Source organism: Eumetopias jubatus, unplaced genomic scaffold (genome assembly GCF_037043125.1).
Source record: "Eumetopias jubatus isolate StellerSeaLion01/CBP00866 unplaced genomic scaffold, mEumJub1_p1.0 scaffold_7, whole genome shotgun sequence".
In the NCBI taxonomy this organism is placed as follows: domain Eukaryota; kingdom Metazoa; phylum Chordata; class Mammalia; order Carnivora; family Otariidae; genus Eumetopias; species Eumetopias jubatus.
The window spans coordinates 76,246,383-76,265,713 of NW_028274813.1; the positions used below are offsets into that span (position 1 = coordinate 76,246,383).

At 41.0% G+C, this 19,331-nt stretch overlaps 1 protein-coding gene across 1 annotated transcript in view; it reads right to left on the bottom strand.

The window, feature by feature from the left end:
• RYR3 (ryanodine receptor 3) overlaps positions 1 to 19,331 on the bottom strand; it is a 364,573-nt gene that overhangs the window by 208,956 nt on the left and 136,286 nt on the right. The window contains exons 20-21 of the mRNA XM_088025080.1: positions 12,589 to 12,781; positions 526 to 742 (exon numbers count right to left, since the gene is read on the bottom strand). Coding sequence (XP_087881206.1) covers positions 526 to 742; positions 12,589 to 12,781 — 410 coding nt within the window. The remainder of the gene's footprint in view (positions 1 to 525; positions 743 to 12,588; positions 12,782 to 19,331) is intronic.

Genomic DNA, 19,331 nt, shown 5'->3' on the forward strand with positions numbered 1-19,331 from the left:
GTGAGATTGCTGGATCAGAGGGTGGTTATCCACCTGTCCGTACTTTGTGTTTCTACTTCTAGACCCTTACTTACCCTATTCCTGTTACTTCAGCCCTGGATGCCCCTCCTCATTTTGGCTTATTAAAGGCTCTGGTTGAAGCCTATCCTAACTAGACTTCTAGAAATATTCTAGCCTAACAGGTGTCTCCAGCACTTATTTGTGCTACAGTTCATTTTGCATTACACTCAGATTGAAAAAAAATAATACATTTGCTTTTTACCTCTTCAGTGTGGTAGCAAGTTCCCAGAGAGTACTGCGTATCTGTGCCTGCACCTCACAGAGCCTTGCCTGTAGCAAGTGATCACTTGTTCTCTGAGAAATCCTTAAAGAGCTCAATCTACGCTTATGGTGGAAATACGAAGAACGACAGTTGTTCGCATGACAGGACAATAATACAGAATGGACGACAGGAATGGTTCAGAGACAACAGAGAAGGATTTAGCCCTATCACTTCATCTACCCCTGCTGGTAGCAGGAACCTACCTGACTAGTGTCTATGGGGCAAGGGATGAAAGAGGCTTGGGAGAGGGACTGGGTGGTACCCAGCAGATCTCTAATGCCTTCAGCGTCACGTTTATATTCTTTCACAGGCTCCAATCTCATCTTTTCTTTTGGAAGTAAGGCTTCATAGCAAGGGGCATAGCCAGAGGGAGGCAGGAACTTAAATTCTCCATGACGTCCACCCATCAGGAAACGCACTCTGTAACATTTGGAGAGACCAGGAAGAGAGAGGTTAAAGAAAGAAATCCCAGCCCAAGTACGTAAAAAATTCAAGATAAGGCCCCCCGCCCCTAAACTGTTTTGTTGGGAAGCGCGTGAATTTGGGTTCAGTACAGCAAACATCCGAAAGTACGCAATAAAGCAGTAGAGAGAATGGTCAGTGCAGGATCCTCCATCGACCTGTGTCAGCTAAGTTCTTAAAAGTTAACTTATACAGAAATATCACTAGACTTTAAAAATCATGTTTTTCCTTACTCTAGCAGACAAATCATTATTGCAGATATTATTACTAGAGTACTTAAAAGAGTAACAGTGATGATGATACTATTCTCCAAACAGATCATACTGAAAGTACAGCATGAGGACTTCAAGTCTTTTTACTTGAGGGACATTACTCACATATTAATTGAAGAAAACATGGCATAACTCTCTGGGGGAAATAGGAAATTGTAACCTTCAGAGGCAGGCAAAAGATGAAGAAATACCAGCATATTAAACACAAACAGTATATATGCCAAGTGCTATTATTTGAAGTGATACACTGCAGAGGCTGCAGTTCCCCAAAGCAGCCATACGAGGGCGACTCTGAAGAAGCATCAGCATGTGGCCATAGCCTTAAGGAAGCCAAATGGGCATCAAGTGTCTGCTCACTGGGGTGCCAGGGCCTTTGGTGCCTTTCCCAGGGGCACCACCACCCTGCTGCCATCCAGACCCGACACTCTGGTCCACTCCACTCTGGTCCACTCCAGCAGCGCCTGCAGAGAGACCTCCCAGGAAGGGGGAAAGACACCTGGGGGTTCACAGGAATGGCAGGCACCGATTTCCAGGGTACTAAAGTCTTTCAATATGTGAATTAAGCATTCTGGCTGAATTTCAGCCTCACATATATAGGTTTGGTTACGGGTATAGTAACACCCCAAAGCTCCCCTTGCAAGGAAGAGAGGACGACAGTGAAGCATTTCAAAATGACACTTCACATTCTCCCAGATTTGTAACAAGAAATAGAGCTTTTGTAAATCAACAGCAACCACATTAATCCGATGAGGAAATATGACCAGGGTTTTAAGTAATTAAAACACGAAAAGATATGTAGCCTTGCAGGGTCAACACTCACCTCCCACAGGAAAAATCAAAACATACACATAGCATCTGCTCTCAACACTCTCACCCCCCTCCTCCCTCTGCTGAACGACGAGTTACTGAACCCATATGACGTGCTGTTCTCCGCACAGAAGACTCGGCAATGAACAAAGACTACAGTGTCCCTGGAGTCACAGAGCAGGCATCCAACTAGAAAAACAGTCATAATTACTGATGGGGAGATATCGAGGAAGGAACAAAGAGGGCAATGTGGAATAATTCCAGAAAGAGGGTGGCTCCTGGACTGGAGTGCAGGAAGGCCTCTCTGAGGAGGAGACATGAGCTAACCCTGTGGGATAAAGAGGAGCTAAGGAGTCTAAAATCTGGAAGAGGAGCATTCCAGGCAGAGAGGAACACTATGTGCCAAGGCCCCGAGGCAGGAAAGAGCTTGGGTGGAGAGCCCAAGGGGCAGGAGAGGAGGTGGGAGGGTGCAGTGTGAGATCGGGTAGGGTCTGTGAGCCATGGCAAGAAGAGGAGATTGTATTCCAGGCAGGATAAAGTCTTTGGAAAGACTTTTAAGGAGAAGAAATGCAGGATTCTTCTCACTGCTCTATGTTAACAGAGCCGCGGACCAATTAGCTGGTATTTGGAGGCACCTGACACCAAACTAGTCACAGTGGGAGATGAGGATAGTCTGAACCAATGTGATGATGGACAAGACAGAAAACAATGGACAGGTCCCAGTTCTGTTTTGGAGTAAGGATCGTTAGGAACCGCTGATGGAGGGGGCTGGAGTGGGCATGTGGGTGCGGGGGGACGAGGTATGTGGTGAAAGGGTTATGACCTAGCAAAGCTCTCACAGTAAGACTCTCCACCAGGCCTCACCTACTTTCGCTCGAATGTTCTGATAGGGCAACCTTACAAGAGAGGCTCAGTGTTGGCTGAGTAACTGTGATTGCGGAAGTGGCCTAATTATGAAACCGGAAAATAAAACTCTCTCCAAGTGGGAGACATTAAGGTTTGTTTTTCTTCCCTACCCAATACAAATTCTTTATCCAAACAGCATTTTAACAAAATGCTGTTTTAAAATGAATTATAGAAATCATATGAAATCCCCCACTTTCCCATTTTAAAGTACTAAACAATGATATAGAATTAGAACAATAGTCCCTTCTGAATGGTCCTACATTAAATGTTACATAATGGGGCATGATATACGTGTATTAAGAATATGAACAATAACATTAAAACAAAATTGAGTCATTAGCCTTCAATGTTACTAATTTAGTGAACCTTCAGGAAATAATGACTAAGCCTTGAAATTATTGGTTGAGAAGTTCCCAATTCAACTGCAACATAGCAGATTGTGTTGCTGACATGCTGAAATTGTGGGATAGAACTAGATCTTTTTGAGCAAAAGAAGAGTGTGGGATTTTTCTTTTTTTTGCCTCTCTCTTCTCCTTGAGCATCCTCTCTGTGAGAAGCTGAATGCCTGGGAGCTCATACAGCAAGTGTGTTCTTTGTTACTCACTAGCGTACAGATTCTAAGAACAAGTAAATCATTTCCTACGAGGTCTTCTAGCTGGACTTAATTATTCATGAGCTGTCTTGCCAGTTCTGTTTCGTTTTAAAATTTCTTTTACATTTTAACATCTGCTGTCATCTTCTGGATAGAGAGCAAATCAAGAAAGGTGGAGTTCTACACAGCACATAGGGAAAAATCACAATTTCTGTTTTTATATTCAGTTATTAAAAAGAGAATAATTTGGTTATAAATCTTCATCTCATTTCCTCTAATGGCCACAAAAACTGTACAATGAAAAATTTACATAGCCAGAAATCAGTGTTTACTGCTCATTGAAGCATTTGTCTCCAAACGTCTTTACGCTGTGCTTCAGTGGGCGGAAGAAAGGGTCCTGCCAGACAGAAGGTCTGCCTTCTGCCCCCCGGCAGGTGGGACTGGACAAGAGCTGGGGCCAGGCACCCCTACTGTCTGTGGCTCCTTCCCTCGCTGCCCAGAGTCTCTGGGAAGAGCTCCAACAAACCACAACTAATATTGGTGGTCCTCCTCAGAACTCTCTCTGGGAGATCCAGACTGACCAGGTCAAAGGAAGTAACAAGCGATAAAAGACAAGCTTGAAGAGAATAATCAAAAGAAACACCTGAAACTCACTTTAATTATTTGAAGACATTAAAATGGGATTCCCCCTCTGTCTTAGAGTTTCAGCAGAGGTCCCCCAGGCAGATAATTCAGAGGATGCTAATATGTGCACACCCTGAAGTGGGATGCTGCATCCACTATGAGGGTCCATCAAAAAATGATGAAGCCAATGAAAGGAAAATAAGTCATTTGGAGGGAACTGTCAGGGAGAAAGGGAAGGGCATGCTCTCCTATCTGAAGTCAAATGCTGAGTGCCTAAGAACCACTGAGAAGCTTACAAGTGTCCCCTGGAATTTAGTGAGGGACAACTTTGCCTGGTGACAGAACAGAGAGAGAGAGAGGGGGAGAGAAGGAGACAGAGGGACACAGAGAACCTCAAGGGAAAGAGCTGCCCTTCTGCTCAGGGTGGGGCCAAGGACTATGTTCCTGGAAGGCCAGATAGACTCCACGAGTGAGCCGCCTGTCAGCCATCTTGAAAGGAATTATGCCCAGAAAGACAAAGGACTGCACAGAGATCAGAACCCCGGGGACTGGGGGAAGTGGGAGGCCCGTGCGCATGGGGGTGGGGGGGGAGGGCAATACAGAGTAGGGCTGGGGGTCAGCCAGAATGGAGGGGCCAGCACAGGCGGTGAAGCGTGTGTGGGAAGAACTGCAGGGAGATGCTCCCGGCCTAAGGCTCCATGGAAACTACACTAGGGCCCCAGAAGAGAAAGCGGCTACACGTCATTACACAAAGGTGTGCTGTCAGCCGCAGCTGCACCAACTCCCACCACCACAGGCTGTGCCCCTCCCCCACCCCACCCCGGCAGCTCCCCCTGCGCTCAGCAGGGCGTCTGAGGCAGAGCTGGTTGACCCTGGAGGAGCCGGCCTCTGGCTGCAAGCCCAATGGGGAAGCCCTCACACATCAAGTGCATACAAATCTGAGCTTTTATAGCCACCAACTGCATACAAATCTGAGTTTTTACTGAGTTTTGATGCTACCAACAAGACTGTTCTCATTCTTATAAGGAGTAATAAAGGTTACAGAGGCTGCCCCAGAACTTGCCCAGAGCACGAATTTGAAGTGGTAGCGAGAAAAACAACAAAGTTACAGATACTTAGTCCACTTCTTTCAATAAATCCGGTTATCTGGCACTTAAGGTTTATGATTTGAATCCTTTGCCCCACTCATAAATGAGAATTTTCCAATGAGAATGTAAATCTCTCCTCTCCAGGTGCATTCTTCCCTGCCCCTTGGGTTCTACAGAATCTCCTGGCCTCACAGATGTTAAATTTAAAATAAAAAGATAAGAACTGAGTTCATTAAAATTAGTTCTTCTTGATGCTTGGATCAAGGATCCTTGATCCCTTTTCTCTACATGAATGGATTTTAAAATCAATTTCATTAATCAATTTAATCTCTTCCACTAAAGTACCTGTTATCATCTTCTGGAGTTCTTCCTAAAACTCAAGACATTCCATCAGCTCTCAAAGAAGATTTCTTTCTTTCTTTCTTTTTTTTTCCTTCCTGAAGTGATTACAGCAAGTGACTGTGTCCTTGGATCCCTCCACCTCAGAGATGAGCAATAGCTTCATTAATCTCCTGGTAGTAGTGAAGTTTGGGGATATGTGGAGGAATTTTTGATTTACCTGACTGATTTTGAAAAGAGAGCAAATTGTATTGAAAAATCCCTGCTAGCATTTGCAACTTAATCTTTTGAGACTTAGGCATTGTGGCTTGCCAATCTGCAGAAGAGATGAGACTACCTAGTGTAAGTTCTCAGATTTGAAAGACTGACCCATGAATAAAAAATACAGTAAAAATCAAGACAAGGCTTTGTCACGCTCAAGAAGGATGACTTGGGTTCCTTATCCATAGCTTACTAGCAAACATGTGATGTCACTTGAGTCTGTCTTCCTGGATGTCTCATTCCTCTCCTCCGCTATTGAATCTCTCCCAGACAGTGGGGAAGGTGGTGTTCCAAAGAAGGAAAGGATACAGGTTGTGGTTAAGAGGAGGAAGAATTAACAAGCTTTGGCCGACCTGAATTCAACTCCTAAGTCATGATTCATAATTGCATCTTCAGTCCTTATTGCTAAGATGGGAGAACAATCTGGGTGATGTGTTCCCACATTCATATTGCTTTCTGGCCAGTGTTTGATGAAAGCCCAGGGCAATCCAGCCAGTGCTCATCATGTTCTCCACAGAGGTATATTTATCTCAGCAATAATTTCCACAGCGTTGACCACAGCAAGCTGGAAATAGCGAAGCTGTTGGGTTACCTGAATTTTAGCCAAGTCTGGTAGATACCAACAGAAAACAAACAGCAACCACAAATACCAACCACCTTTGGATATTGTAGTTTTTATAAATTAGAAAGGGCTGGTAAAAGAGTTATGTGAGACAATTAAATAGATCTATGGGGAGTTTAACTATGGCTATAAAATATATTCTACTACAGTGATTAACTCAATTTTCTGCAAAACAAAAAGTATCACCCCAAATTCACTATACGCTGTGACTTCTGTGTCACGTTATCCATGCAGTTCATGCCAAGACGCCACCTCGCAGGGTGAGACTATATTTTAATAAGGGGTTTGCTGGCAAATAAGTAACTCAACCTTTTGGGCAGTCTCCAAGGTACACATGCCTCATCCTAAATTCTGTCCTATAACCAAACAGGGCTGTTACATTGAGGGCCTACTGCATGAATAGTACCCATCAACAAACCACACTGAGAGGAAAACTAAGGAGGCACATTCATAATAGTTAGAAAAGAGAGTACATATTGGTTTGTGGATTTTGTTAGTAATTACTCATGCTGCCTTTGACTTCACTGTGGGTAAATATAATTGAAAAAGATTTTTGCTCTTTGATGACTGCTAGCAGGGACATCCTAATCAGGTATTATTAACAACATAGTTTGTAGTTACAAAAATAATGATGGGGTCACAAATTCAAGACTGTGACCTCAGCAAAGACCATTAAATAGGAGGAAATGGGGCCGTAAAAGAGAAATCTAGTTTAGAAGCCACACGGAAGTTGAAAATAAATATGAGAAACAATCCTGAATGCTTCTATGATTGGAGAAGGCTCTCTTCCTAGAGAGGCATAAGCTTGTACCTTGCTGGGAGAGACACTATAAAACCAGGCAAGTATTCCACTATATCGGGTGAAAACAAAAATTTCTTTTCAAATGTATTGTTATTATTTTGTATATGAAAAATAAAGTCTTGTTCTTTTAGCTTTTAAATTTACATTTTTGAGAGTAGTGTCATCCTTAACATGTAGGACTGCTTTAAGAGGGCCTCAGCATTTTTTTTTTTTTTTTTTTTGAGAGAGAGAGAGAGAGAGCACATATGCTCGAGTTGCAGGGGAGGGGCAGAGGGAGAGAGAGAATCTTAAGTAGGCTCCATGCTAAGCATGTAGCCTGATGCGGGGCTGGATCTCACTAGCTTGAGATCATGACCTGAGCCGAAATCAGGAGTTGGATGCTTAACCCACTGAGATACTCAGGCGCCCTAGGCCTCAGCACTTCTGTTCTGCCTTCCTCACCTTGACCACTCGCAGTGGAACTTGGCACAGGTCCGACAACCAGAGGACTCAGTTGCCTGATCAACAGTGTTATTAACCATATTTATTTTCAATAAGATACTTTAATAAACTTGGAATTAATATCCTGGTTTCTCTCTCTAGCTTTCTGTAAAAGTGAACTAAAGTAGTATAGGGAGAAACCTCTGGGTTTCAGCACCAAATCATAGATTACTGGTTGATATGAAAGTAAGTACTGGTATACTGATCCCATTTGCTCACAAATCAAAATAAATTAATTGGCTACTCTCCAACACAGGAGCAGCACTGAGAATGACCAAAGATACCATGTGAGAGACTTGGATGTACTTCATTAAAATATATTTCCCAAATGTGTGCTCAGTTCCATCTCTCCTCAGATCATATCATGTTCTGAGAACCAAAGAAAGGAATACGTCAGAGGTGATGTTTTCCTGATAGAGAGGCGGCTTGAGAAATATCAAACCCCCTGGCACCACATTTTAGCTTACTATCTGTTCAGGGGTTCTATGGAAGAAGCACTCATAACTAAGGTATAAACTTTTCAAGTCAACACATCTGGATTTTTCAGTTTCTTAAATTCTCTCACCAGTTGTGCCTTATAAATGGACAAGAAAAAGGGGTTGTCTAACCTTGGAACTTAGCTTCTCTTTTTCCTGTGCACTGAGAAGGCTGCATGCTCTGCTAACCTGGACAAGAGATGCTAGAAGCATCTTCTATATGTGGATAAATTTGAGTCACCTATTTCTTCACCTGCTAGCTGCAGTTCTTTGCCAAGAGATTTCAATAAGAACTCACCAAAACAAACAAACAAAAAAAAAGTTCACACACTTAAAAATTCTATCTCATTGCTCTGAGGGATATTGGATGGATGAGTTAATGATTAAAAATCATTATATGAAACATCACCAAAGGCAAGGGAAGCAAGGGCAAAAATGAACTATTGGGATTTCATCAAGATAAAAAGCTTTTGCACAGCAAAAGAAACAGTCAAGAAAACCAAAAGACAACCGACAGAATGGGAGAAGATATTTGCAAATGACATATCAGATAAAGGGCTAGTATCCAAAATCTATAAAGAACTTATCAAACTCAATACCCCAAGAACAAATGATCCGATCAAGAAATGGGCAGAAGACATGAACAGACATTTTTCCAAAGAAGACATCCAAATGGCCAACAGACATGTGAAAAAGTGCTCAACATCGCTCGGCATCAGGGAAATCCAAATCAAAACCTCAATGAGATACACCTCACACCAGTCAGAATGGCTAAAATTAACAAGTTAGGAAATGACAGATGTTGGCAGGGATGCAGAGAAAGGGGAACCCTCCTACACGGTTGGTGGGAATGCAAGCTGGTGCACCCACTCTGGAAAACAGTGTGGAAGTTCCTCAAAAAGTTGAAAATAGAGCTACCATATGATCCAGCAATTGCACTACTGGGTATTTACCCCAAAGATACAAATGTAGGGATCCAAAGGGGTACATGCACCCTGATGTTTATAGCAGCAATGTCCACAATAGCCAAACTGTGGAAAGAGCCAAGATGTCCACCGACAGATGAATGGATAAAGAAGATGTGGGGTATACATACAATGGAATATTATGCAGCCATCAAAAAGAATGAAACCTTGCCATTTGCAATGACGTGGATGGAACTGGAGGGTATTATCCTGAGTGAAATAAGTCAATCAGAGAAGACATGTATCATATGACCTCACTGATATGAGGAATTCTTTTTTTTTATTATGTTATGTTAATCAACATACATTACATCATTAGTTTTTGATGTAGTGTTCCATGATTCATTGTTTGCATATAACACCCAGTGCTCCATGCAGAACGTGCCCTCTTTAATACCCATCACCAGGCTAACCCATCCTCCCACCCCCCTCCCCTCTAGAACCCTCAGTTTGTTTTTCAGAGTCCATAGTCTCTCATGGTTCATCTCCCTGATATGAGGAATTCTTAATCTCAGGAAACAAACTGAGGGTTGCTGGAGTGGTGGGGGGTGGAAGGGATGGAGTGGCTGGGTGATAGACATTAAGGAGGGTGTGTGCTATGGTGAGCGCTGTGAATTGTGCAAGACTGTTGAATCATAGACCTGTACCTCTGAAACAAATAATACATTATACATTAAAAAAAAAAGAAGAAGAAGATAGCAGGAAGGGAAGGATGAAGGGGCTGGAAATCAGAGGGGGAGACGAATGATCCAACAGGTGGCTAAACCAAATGCTGTTGCATTGTATTTAGATTTCTACTCATTCTCTTTCTTCCTGGGGAATAAGGTGGGGAGGATGTGCAGTGGGGCATATGCTTGTTCACCACCCTGTGCCCGACTGCCAGAGGTCTCTGTTCCAATCAGTTCTCTTTGTGTTTCCAGTGTCTCCTTCAACAATGCTCATTTTCTACACGCCTCTTATGGATATCTGTGAAGAACGACAGGTTACGTCACATTTAAAATGGGAGAATTGGAATTCTTCAGCGGAGAGAAACACAGGCAAAAAACTTGCAACTCTAGAATACAGTCCCTGGGGCTGATAGAAGATTCTCTGGCTTGAAACACTGATGAGTAGATTTGCAGCCCTAGCCCTAGTAAGATTTTACTATAGTGGATCTCCATTTGTTAAAAGAATCTCAAACAATGATATTTAATTTAAACATATTGTATCCATCTACATGAATAGGTTTATAAATATTTGCATGTATGTATCTGTATACTGTGTCACTCTGTATGTTTGCAAACATACATTAGCTTATACATGTGTATTTGCATATCTGTATCAAATGCCAAAGGCTGAATATTATTTCCAAAGGATAATTGTTTATTTCTAAATTATTTAACTGAAACAGAACTAAAATTCTGTCCTCTGTTGGAAGATATGTGAACATTTCTTAGTTTATCAGTCTACCTCAGGTGCTGAGGCCTATCATGGTGCTGTCACTTTGGAAATCCATCCCCGAGCTCTGAGATGGTTTCTTTGTGGTCTGAACTCCAAGCATCTGTTCTTCACACCCCTCCTCTCATGGCTCTTTCCAATGGCTTCCATGGAAACCAGTGTGATTCTGTGTTGACTCTAGTTTCCCACTCAGTTGACTGTGATCTCTTTAACAAGCAGGGATCAAGAATGACTAAGAAAATCTTGGGGAAGAAGACTTATAATGGGGTCTTGTCTTACAGACATTAAAACGTAGAGTCACACTAAAATAACACAGCATCTAACTGGTACAAGGGAAGGCGCAGGGCAGTGAACACAGTAGTTCGCAACAGTATGTAGATAAACAGCATGTGTAGTATAAATCCAATTTAACGTAAAAATATTGAGATAGATAAATGAAAAGGTAATCATGATTATCTCTGGGTGGTATGATTTTGGGTTCTTGATTTTTCCTTGACTTGCATTATTTTCATAAAAGGGAAAAATGAAAAACAGAAAAATAAAACTAAGTGTGAAAATGTAAATCATAAATTGGGAAAAATATTTGAAACCAATAAGGCAGCATTTTAGTCTTAACATAGAAAAAATTGCCCCCAAAATTAATACCAGAAAGGCAGAGAACACGAAATAAAAATATTGGGCTGAGATAACATGTAAGAAAAATAAGCATAAAAAATGCTTAACCACATTGGTACATTGGTAATCAAAGAAATAGAAAATTAAAATTTTAAGTTATTCTCAAACTGGCAAAGATGAAAAATAACCAGTAACAGTAAAAGTTAATGAAGATCCAATTGGTTGGATATTCCCATATGTTGCTATAAATGATACCATAGGCCCAAATCCTTTAACTGAAAATTTTGGAGTTGTGTTTCAGACTTCAGAATTCCTTAGATTTTAAGAAAGAAAGTCTACATAGTATATATTAACTAGAACCCCCAGCCAGGTGAGAGGCTGAACCCCATAATCAAACACATTAATATTTCTGCAGTTAAACATGCAAATATCCAAAAGAAGTGGAATAAATGAAAGACTAAAAGTAGACTCATTTCTGTTGACAACAGTTTTACCACAAAATGAGTTCAGGTCAAATGAGTTACAAAAAAGCTTTTGAGATTTCAAAATTGTTGATCATGACTTCTCAAGTGTTCCATACAATCTTCCTGAAAATCTACTTGGCTACATGATTATAAATTTAGACTTTAAAAAGTTCATACCTTTTGACCTCCCTCTAGGAGGATCTTAACAGAAATGCAGACAAAGAGTTATGCTCAAGGATGTCTGTAATAATTTTATTTTTAAGATAAAAATGGAACTGGCATGAAAGTTCAAAAACAAAGTAATGGCTATATTATGGGACAGTCAAATAAAAGGATATTATATGGCTATAAAAATTGTTTTAGGGGGCACCTGAGTGGGTCAGTCATTAGGCGTCTGCCTTCAGCTCAGTTCATGATCTCAGGGTCCTGGGATCGAGCCCTGCATTGGGCTCCCTGTTTGGCGGGGAGCCTGCTTCTCCCTCTCCCTCTCCCCCTGCTTGTGTTCCCTCTCTCACTGTAACTCTGTCAAATAAAATCTTAAAAAAAAATGTTTTAGGAGGATACTTAATGACTCAAGAAAAGGTTCATTAATGTATTGTTGAATGAAAAATAATCAAGACATAAAACTTCATATACAGTGTGATGTCAGTTAAAAAATCCCCATATATGTGTAGAATACACCAAAATATTAGCAGACATTAAATGTTGAGATCATGGATGATAGTCTTAGTTATAACTGTATCTTTCAAATTTTTAATAATGAGCCTGTAATTTTTAATATAAGTATTAAAGTAAGGTTCTACATAGATCTTATTTATCTTACTACATGAGGACATTATAAAACTCCTGGTGGCAGGTATGTATTCAACAAGTATCTACTGAGTCAGTGATTCTGGATCGCTCTCCTGCTTTCACTATCATTTTGGGAGGGTCATGTGGGGAAGTCACTCATGGCGTGGAAGTCCTGAGGAATACTACTATGCTCCCCAGCTCACAGGAGTGGTGGGGACGTGAACTAACAGCTACTCTTCATGAAATCACAGCCGTCACTTACTTGACACCTGCTGAGAAGCTCACCACAGGGAAGAAGAGCCCATCTGTGTTGAAGTTCTCAAACATCCCCTGCACAGGCTGCCCGTTGATGCGGAAGGAGATGCTGGGCACTCCGAGGTCGAGGCAACAGCTCACCACGTCATCTGATCTCAGGAGGTGCTGATTGATGGACGCTACGGCTCTGGGTATGCGGCCTGTGAGCAAACAACAAGAAGGTGTGTGGGACCCTGGAGAAGGCGCCCAAAGGCCACCCGTGGGAGGTGGGGAGGTATGGTGGTACATAGGAAGTCTGGATATGCTACTGCATTTGAAACACAACTTGGCTCTCCCGGGGTGAGGTGAGCAATGAGAAAGGATTTCCTGAGCCTGTGAGTAGGCAGCCAGAGATAAGAGGAGTCTCAGAGGAAACTCTCAAACTGCCAGCAATGAGAACGGACATGAATTCAACCCCCTCAACATGTGCTCAGATTCTGGCTTGGTGTCTAAAGTAACAAACCCACTGCTTTGCTGGGTGTGGGGCCTAAGGCATGCATGCGTTTGTGCATGTGTTTATTCACAGATGCCCAAAGACCCTGCCCTCTTCCAGTTCCTCTAAAACATATGGCCATTTTAGCCCTGGATGCAGGAGCCGTCAAAGTAAATAAAAGCAAGGTCATCCAGCCATTAAACCATGCAGCACAGTTTGCTTGTTTGTTTTAAAGAATTCTATTAGTTCATACCAGCAGGGAAACAGATCGCCCATTATATACTGTACGGGTGATTTTTGTTGCTATTACCGCGTATCTCTTTCATAAGATGATCTGTCATTTCCCGACCTTACTTAAAGTCATGAGAAAATCACCACTCAGGATTTCTGTGTCATACCATCTCATTCTGGAAGTTCTCAAAGTAAATTATCATAACTCTCGCACCCATCCCCCTACCAAGTTTGCAATTCTCTTGGCAAGAGAGCACTGAAGAGGCAGACGTTAGGGATTAAAATGGAGTTTCAGGCAAAAAAAATTTATAAAAATATATTTTTTTACTACAAAAGTAATGCATGTTCGTTACAAATGTTCATCATACCTATTGAAAAATATAAACAAGGAAACAATGTAACTCAATAAAAAATGCTTTTACTTTCATACACACACACATACACACCTTTCACCCAAACTAGGATATTATGTTTTGTGACTTGTTTTTTCTACTTATCACATCACAAATGATTGTATAATGGAATATTCATTAGAAACTGCATTTCAATGGCTTCCTAATATGACATAAGGTAATTAAAAATCCTCTTATGATGGGTATGTGAGTTGTTTACAAATTTTGTACACGTATCTATGCTATGTAACATTTTTCATCTCAGCTTAGAAATTTTTAACTTTTTTTCTTTAAATTTTTTATTGTTATGTTAATCACCATACATTACATCATTAGTTTTGATGTAGTGTTCCATGATTCATTGCTTGTGCATAACACCCAGTGCTCCACGCAGAACGTATCCTCTTTAATACCCATCACCAGGCTAACCCATCCCCCCACCCCCTCCCCTCTAGAACCCTGTTTGTTTTTGAGTCCATCGTCTCTCATGGTTGGTCTCCCTCTCCGATTTACTCCCCTTCATTCTTCCCCTCCTGCTATCTTCTTTTTTTTTTCTTAACATGTTACATTATTTGTTTCAGAGGTACAGACCTGTGATTCAACAGTCTTGCACAATTCACAGCACTCACCATAGCACATACCCTCCCCAATGTCTATCACCCAGCCACCCCCTCCCTCCCACCCCACCACCACTCCAGCAACCCTCAGTTTGTTTCCTGAGATTCAGAATTCCTCATATCAGTGAGGTCATATGATACATGTCTTTCTCTGATTGACTTATTTCACTCAGCATAACACCCTCCAGTTCCATCCACGTCGTTGCAAATGGCAAGATCTCATTCCTTTTGATGGCTGCATAATATTCCATTGTGTATATATACCACTGCTTCTTTATCCATTCATCTGTCGATGGACATCTTGGCTCTTTCCACAGTTTGGCTATTGTGGACATTGCTGCTATAAACATTGGGGTGCACGTACCCCTTCAGATCCCTACATTTGTATCTTTGGGGTAAATACCCAGTAGTGCAATTACTGGATCGTATGGTAGCTCTATTTTCAACTTTTTGAGGAACCGCCATATTGTTTTCCAGAGTGGGTGCACCAGCTTGCATTCCCACCAAAAGTGTAGGAGGGTTCCCCTTTCTCCGCATCCCCGCCAACATCTGTCGTTTCCTGACTTGTTAATTTTAGCCATTCTGACTGCTGTGAGGTGGTATCTCATTGAGGTTTTGATTTGGATTTCCCTGATGCTGAGCGATGTTGAGCACTTTTTCACGTGTCTGTTGGCCATTTGGATGTCTTCTTTGGAAAAATGTCTGTTCATGTCTTCTGCCCATTTCTTGACTGGATTATTTGTTCTTTGGGTGTTGAGTTTGGTAAATTCTTTATAGATTTTGGATACTAGCCCTTTATCTGATATGTCATTTGCAAATATCTTCTCCCATGCTGTCGGTTGTCTTTTGGTTTTGTGGACTGTTTCTTTTGCCGTGCAAAAGCTTTTTATCTTGATGAAATCCCAATAGTTCATTTTTGCCCCTGCTTCCCTTGCCTTTGGCGATGTTTCTAGGAAGAAGTTGCTGCAGCTGAGGTCGAAGAGGTTGCTGCCTGTGTTCTCCTTTAGGATTTTGATGGACTCCTGTCTCACATTTAGGGCTTTCAACCATTTATTTGGAGTCTATTTTTGCGTGTGGTGTAAGGAAATGGTCCAGTTTCATTCTTCTGCATGTGGCTGTCCATTTTTCCCAACACCATTTGTGGAAGAGACTGTCTTTTTTCCATTGGACATTCTTTCCTGCTTTGTCAAAGATGAGTTGACCATAGAGTTGAGGGTCCATTTCTGGGCTCTCTAATCTGTTCCATTAATCTATGTGTCTGTTTTTGTGCCAATAGCATACTGTCTTGATGATGACAGCTTTATAATAGAGCTGGAAGACTGGAATTGTGATACCGCCAGCTTTGCTTTTCTTTTTCAACATTCCTCTGGCTATTCGGAGTCTCTTCTGGTTCCATACAAATTTTAGGATTATTTGTTCCATCTCCTTGAAAAAAGTGGATGGTATTTTGATGGGGATTGCACTGAATGTGTAGATTGCTCTAGGTAGCATTGACATCTTCACAATGTTTGTTCTTCCAATCCATGGGCATGGAACATTTTTCCAATTCTTTGTGTCTTCCTCAATTTCTTTCATGAGTATTTTATAGTTTTCTGAGTACAGATCCTTTGCCTCTTTGGTTAGATTTATTCCTAGGTATCTTATGGTTTTGAGTGCAATTGTAAATGGGATTGACTCCTTAATTTCTCTCTCTTCTGTCTTGTTGTTGGTGTATAGGAATGCCACTGATTTCTGTGCATTGATTTTATATCCTGCCACTTTACTGAATTCCTGGATGAGTTCTAGTAGTTTGGGGGTGGAGTCTTTTGGGTTTTCCACAGAAAGTATATCATATCATCTGCCAAGAGTGAGAGTTTGACTTCCTCCTTGCTGATTTGGTTGCCTTTAATTTTTTTTGTTGTCTGATTGCTGTGGCTAGGACTTCTAATACTATGTTGAATAGCAGTGGTGATAGTGGACATCCCTGCCGCGTTCCTGACCTTAGGGAGAAAGGTCTCAGCTTTTCCCCATTGAGAATGATATTCGCTGTAGGTTTTTCATAGATGGCTTTTATGATATTGAGGTAGGTACACTCTATCCCTATACTGGGAAGAGTTTTGATCAAGAAAGGATGCTGTACTTTGTCACATGCTTTCTCTGCATCTACTGAGAGGATCATATGATTCTTGTTCTTTCTTTTGTTAATATATTGTATCACATTGATTGATTTGCAGATGTTGAACCAAGCTTGCAGCCCAGGGATAAATCCCACTTGGTCATGGTGAATAATCCTTTTAATATACTGTTGGATCCTATTGGCTAGTATTTTGGTGAGAATCTTTGCATCCATGTTCATCAACGATATTGGTCTGTAATTCTCCTTTTTGATGGGGTCTTTGTCTGGTTTGGGGATCAAGGTAATGGTGGCCTCATAAAATGAGTTTGGAAGTTTTCCTTCCATTTCTATTTTTTGGAACAGTTTCAGGAGAATAGGTATTAATTCTTCTTTAAATGTTTGGTAGAATTCCCCTGGGAAGCCATCTGGCCCTGGGCTTTTGTTTGTTGGGAGATTTTTGATGACTGCTTCAATTTCCTTATTGGTTATTGGTCTGTTCAGGTTTTCTATTTCTTCCTGGTTCAATTTTGGTAGTTGATGCATCTCTAGGAATGCACCCATTTCTTCCAGGTTATCTAATTTGCTGGCATAGAGTTGCTCATAATATGTTCTTATAATTGTTTCTATTTCTTTGGTGTTGCTTGTGATCTCTCCTCTTAAATTCATGATTTTGTTGATTTGGGTCATTTCTTTTTTCTTTTTGATAAGTCTGGCCAGGGGTTTATCAATCTTGTTCATTCTTTCAAAGAACCAGCTCCTAGTTTCGTTGATCTGTTCTACTGTTCTTTTGGTTTCTAGTTCATTGATTTCTGCTCTGATCTTTATTATTTCTCTTCTCCTGCTGGGTTTAGGCTTTATTTGCTGTTTTTTTCTCTCACTCCTTTAGGTGTAGGGTTAGGTTGTGTATTTGAGACCTTTCTTGTTTCTTGAGAAAGGCTTGTATTCCTATATACTTTCCTCTTAGGACTGCCTTTGCTGCATCCCAACGATTTTCAACAGTTGTGTTTTCATTTTCATTGGTTTCCATGAATTTTTTTAATTCTTCTTTAATTTCCTGGTTGACCCATTCATTCTTTAGTAGGATGCTCTTTAGCCTCCATGTATTTGAGTTCTTTCCAACTTTCCTCTTGTGACTGAGTTCCAGTTTCAAGGCATTCTGGTCTGAAAATATGCAGGGAATAATCCCAATCTTTTGGTACCGGTTGAGACCTGATTTGTGACCTAGGATGTGATCTATTCTGGATAATGTTCCATGGGCACTACAGAAGAATGTGTATTCCGTTGCTTTGGGATGGAATGTTCTGAATATGTCTGTGAAGTCCATTTGGTCCAGTGTGTCATTTAAAGTCTTTATTTCCTTGTTGATCTTTTGCTTAGATGATCTGTCCATTTCAGTCAGGGGGTGTTAAAGTCCCCCACTATTATTGTAGTCAATGTGTTTCTTTGCTTTTGTTATTAATTGCCTTATATAACTGGCTGCTCCCATGTTAGGGGCATAGATATTTACAATTGTTAGATCTTCTTGTTGGATAGACCCTTTAAGTAGGATATAGTGTCCTTCCTCATCTCTTATTACAGTCTTCATTTTAAAATCTAATTTGTCTGATATAAGGAGTGCCACCCCAGCTTTCTTTTGGTGTCCATTAGCTTGGTAAATGGTTTTCCACCCCTTCACTTTCAATGTAGGGGTGTCTTTGGGTCTAAAATGAGTCTCTTGCAGACAGCATATCAATGGGTCTTGTTTTTTAATCCATTCTGATAGCCTGTGTCTTTTGAGTGGGGCATTCAGCCCATTTACATTCAGGGTAACTACTGAAAGATATGAATTTAGTGCCACTGTATTGCCTGTAAGGTGACTGTGACTGTCTGTTGTCTGTGTTCCTTTCTGGTCTATGTTGCTTTTAGGCTCTCTCTTTGCTTAGAGGACCCCTTTCAATATTTCTTGGAGGGCTGGTTTCGTGTTTGCAAATTCCTTTAGTTTTTGTTTGTCCTGGAAGCGTTTTATCTCTCCTTCTATTTTCAATGACAGCCTAGCTGGATATAGTATTCTTGGCTGCATATTTTTCTCATTTAGTGCTCTGAAGATATCATGCCAGTCCTTTCTGGCCTGCCAGGTCTCTGTGGATAGGTCTGTTGCTAATCTAATGTTTCTACCCTTGTAGGTTACATATCTCTTCTCCCGAGCTACTTTCAGGATTTTCTATTTGTTTCTGAGACTCGTAAGTTTTACTATTAGATGTCGGGGTGTTGACCTATTTTTATTGATTTTGAGAGGAGTTCTCTGTGCCTCCTGGATTTTGATGCCTGTTTCCTTCCCCATATTAGGGAAGTTCTCTGCTATAATTTGCTCCAATATACCTTCTGCCCCTCCCTCTCTTTCTTCTTCTTCTGGGATCCCAATTAGTCTAATATTGTTTCGTCTTATTGTATCACTTATCTCTCGAATTCTGCCCTCGTGATCCAGTAGTTGTTTCTCTCTCTTTTTCTCAGCTTCTTTATTTTCCATCATTTGTTCTTCTATATCACTAATTCTCTCGTCTGCCTCATTTATCCTAGCAGTTAGTGCCCCCATTTTTTATTGCACCTCATTAATAGCCTTTTTGATTTCGACTTGGTTAGATTTTAGTTCTTTTATTTCTCCAGGGAGGGTTTCTCTAATAACTTCCATGCTTTTTTCAAGCCCAGCTAGTATCTTTAAAATCATGATTTTGAACTCTAGGTCCGACATCGTACTAATGTCCCTATTGAGTAGGTCCCTGGCAGACAGTACTACCTCTTGTTCTTTTTGTTGAGGTGATTTTTTTTGTCTTGTCATTTTGTCCAGAGGAGAATAGATGAATGAGAGAACAAAATGCTAACAGGTTAACCATGTCCCCAGAAAATATACTCTAAACAAATAAGACAAGACCTGAAACCAGGGGAAAAGAAAGGGAAAGAAAGAAA